This window comes from Helobdella robusta (assembly GCF_000326865.2).
Source record: "Helobdella robusta unplaced genomic scaffold HELROscaffold_61, whole genome shotgun sequence".
Lineage (NCBI taxonomy): Eukaryota > Metazoa > Annelida > Clitellata > Rhynchobdellida > Glossiphoniidae > Helobdella > Helobdella robusta.
This window is the reverse complement of record NW_008705338.1, coordinates 150196-152911: the sequence shown is the minus strand read 5'-3', so window position 1 is coordinate 152911 and position 2716 is coordinate 150196. Positions and strand designations below refer to the sequence as shown.

General features: G+C 39.7%; 1 protein-coding gene across 1 annotated transcript in view; it reads right to left on the bottom strand.

The window, feature by feature from the left end:
* Positions 1-1857, bottom strand: part of HELRODRAFT_180332 (hypothetical protein) — a gene marked incomplete at both ends in the record, with an annotated part of 3915 nt that extends 2058 nt beyond the window's left edge. The window contains 2 exons of the mRNA XM_009029653.1: positions 1117-1300; positions 1464-1857. Coding sequence (XP_009027901.1) covers positions 1117-1300; positions 1464-1857 — 578 coding nt within the window. The remainder of the gene's footprint in view (positions 1-1116; positions 1301-1463) is intronic.
* Positions 1858-2716: the final 859 nt, after the last annotated feature.

The following is a 2716-nucleotide window of genomic DNA, read 5'->3' as shown; positions in this document are numbered from 1 at the left end:
GAAGGATGTGAATTGCATCAATTGTTGATTTCCCCGCTAGGAAACCAAATTGATAATTTCCGATTGTGATGCACGACGTCAATGATTTTCTCGACAATTTTCAGAGAGTGTTCTAACAGACGTATACCACGATATGATGAACAGTTTAATGGATCACCTTTGCCTTTGTATAGCTGGACTGTCATGTTATAGTTCCATTCAGTCGGCATTGAGCAATGTCTCCAAATTTCACGGCAAAGTTGTAGTAACGTTTGGATACCTGCAGTACCAGATGCTTTGATAATGTCATTTGTGAGTCCAGAGGGCCTTGCTGCCTTTCCATCCTTCATAGCTTTCAGAGCTTCTGTAAGCTCCTTTACAGTGATGTCTGAAATCGGACCTTCGATGGGTGGAGCGTCAAAGTTAACATTGATGGGATTTGATTCGTTTAACAGACGGTTGAAGTATTCTTTCCACTGTAGCTTGATCTCATCTTGTTCAAGAACCATCTTATTTTTGTCATTTTTAATACATGAGGCACCAACTATGTCTTTTTTCGTACGCTTTGCTTGTTTTGCTATACGATACAGAGATTTCATTTGTTCACCTTTGCTTTTAGTCAGCCACTCTTTGCACTGATCTGTCCGAGCCAGTGCAACTAGACGTCTTGCATAGTTGTTCTTCTCACGGAAAATTTTATGGTCATCAACAGACTTTGATTTTTGCCATTGCTTGTATGCAAGTTTCTTTTCAGCTATTGCATTTTGTACACTGTCATTCCACCACCAAGTGTACCGTTCCTGCTGACGTTCTGTACCAGTTTTCCCACAAACAGTACTTGCAGCGTTCATCAAAACGGTTTTGTATGTACTCCAATCTGTACTGGCTTGCGATTGGTTGTCTAACTGTGTGGCGACAATCTGTTGAAATTTTTCTCGATGAACATCGCTTTTCAGCTTCCACGTTTTGATTCTTCGAGGCATTTGTTTAGACTTATGTTTTGACAGTTCGACGACCAGGTCTGCCACAAGGAGTCTATGTTGGGCGACACATGATTCGCCAGGTATAACTTTGACGTTTTTGAATAGCCTTCGGTGTTGTTGCTTGACAACGAAGAAATCAATTTGCGTGGCTAACCCACTTTTGTATTTTATGAGATGTTCCAACCTCTTTCTAAAATATGTATTCAGTAAACAAAATCCGTGACTTTCAGCAAACTCAAGGATGCGGTTGCCATCTTCATTCCGTTTTCCATAGCCAAAACCGCCATGTACGTTGTCAAAACCATCTGTTTTCTCTCCAACGTGGCCATTGAGATCGCCTCCAATCAGGATTGTTTCAGATTTTGGTATTGTTGAGATGGTGTCAGAGAATGCAGTCCAGAAGTCATTTTTCATCTCTTCTGAATCGCTTGTCTGTGGTGCGTATGCAGAAAAAAATAGTCATTGTTTGCTTTTCTATGCGAAGCTTGATCCACATGAGACGTGAATTAATCCTTTTAATATCCAGTACTTCTTGGGCTAGCGGTTCTCTGACAAAAATTCCAACACCATTTTTGGCCATCTTTTGACCATTCCAGAATAGTTTATATTTTTCTTTGTCTGAGTTGACATGACAGACACCATTCGATTTCCATCGGGTTTCCTGAAGGCAGCAGATGTCAATCCTTCTACGTTCCAGCATTTCTGCGATTTCCATGCTGCGGCCAGTCAGTGATCCAACATTGAGCGTTCCAAGTCTAAGTACCATAGAGGGGCCGTTCTGAATTTTTCTGCAACATCCCTCCGCTTTTGCATACTTCCCAGGGATTCTTGGCACCCCTTGACCACTTAAGGCCTGCTGGGGACTAGGGGTCGTTGTTTTTCTTTGTGATGGCATAGGAATAATTTGGGGAAAGGTTTTTACATCCGGACACCCATCCTGACGACAACCACCAGTTATAAGCGGTGGGCCTAGCCTTTCGCTCAAAAGCACGCAAGGTAGCGTGGATGCAGTTTTATGTCATACCCAGGACCAACTGATTGTTGATTCATGAAACACATCAAAATTACTATTTAAAGACGGAGTTTTTTAACGAACATGAATATGAAAGAATGAAATAATTAAATTTATCATGCGTGTATAACTTTTGGCTTGCGGTATTACGCTAAAGGCATTTATATGAAATTTAACATCTTTTTTACTGAAATTTTTTTTGACAAATCGAACTGTTTTTAAAAAAGTGCGCGCAGCAAATCATTATTTGATTTTTTGGGACACATTTGCTAATACGCCATTTAAATATCATTGCTAGGTACTCTCAAATCAACTCCAATCCAACCAGTTAAAACGGCATTTATCATTGCCATTGGGTGGTCTGTAAACACGTTAATAAAAATTGGCCAGGCGTTTACCTTTTTTATAACATATCTTTTAAAATTTATCAAATGATAAGCAACTGACGCTGTGTCATGGTGATTGCTTATAAAATCGAAAATTTGAGCGTAACCAACATCAAGACCTACCACGGAGCTGTATAGATATATAGTTTGTTTGATATGAACCACAGACACCGTTGAATCTAAATGTATTGTTGGTAAGTCTGTCTGACCTAATCTCAAAATAACTTCAATTTGGTTGACAGGTGGCATAAAATGGAATGGCTGAAACTGCTTGTATATAAATTTCATCCGTTTTTTGACATTTTTGACGTTCTATTAAATCAGTAACGTCATATTTTGCCTTATTGCCTACAGCC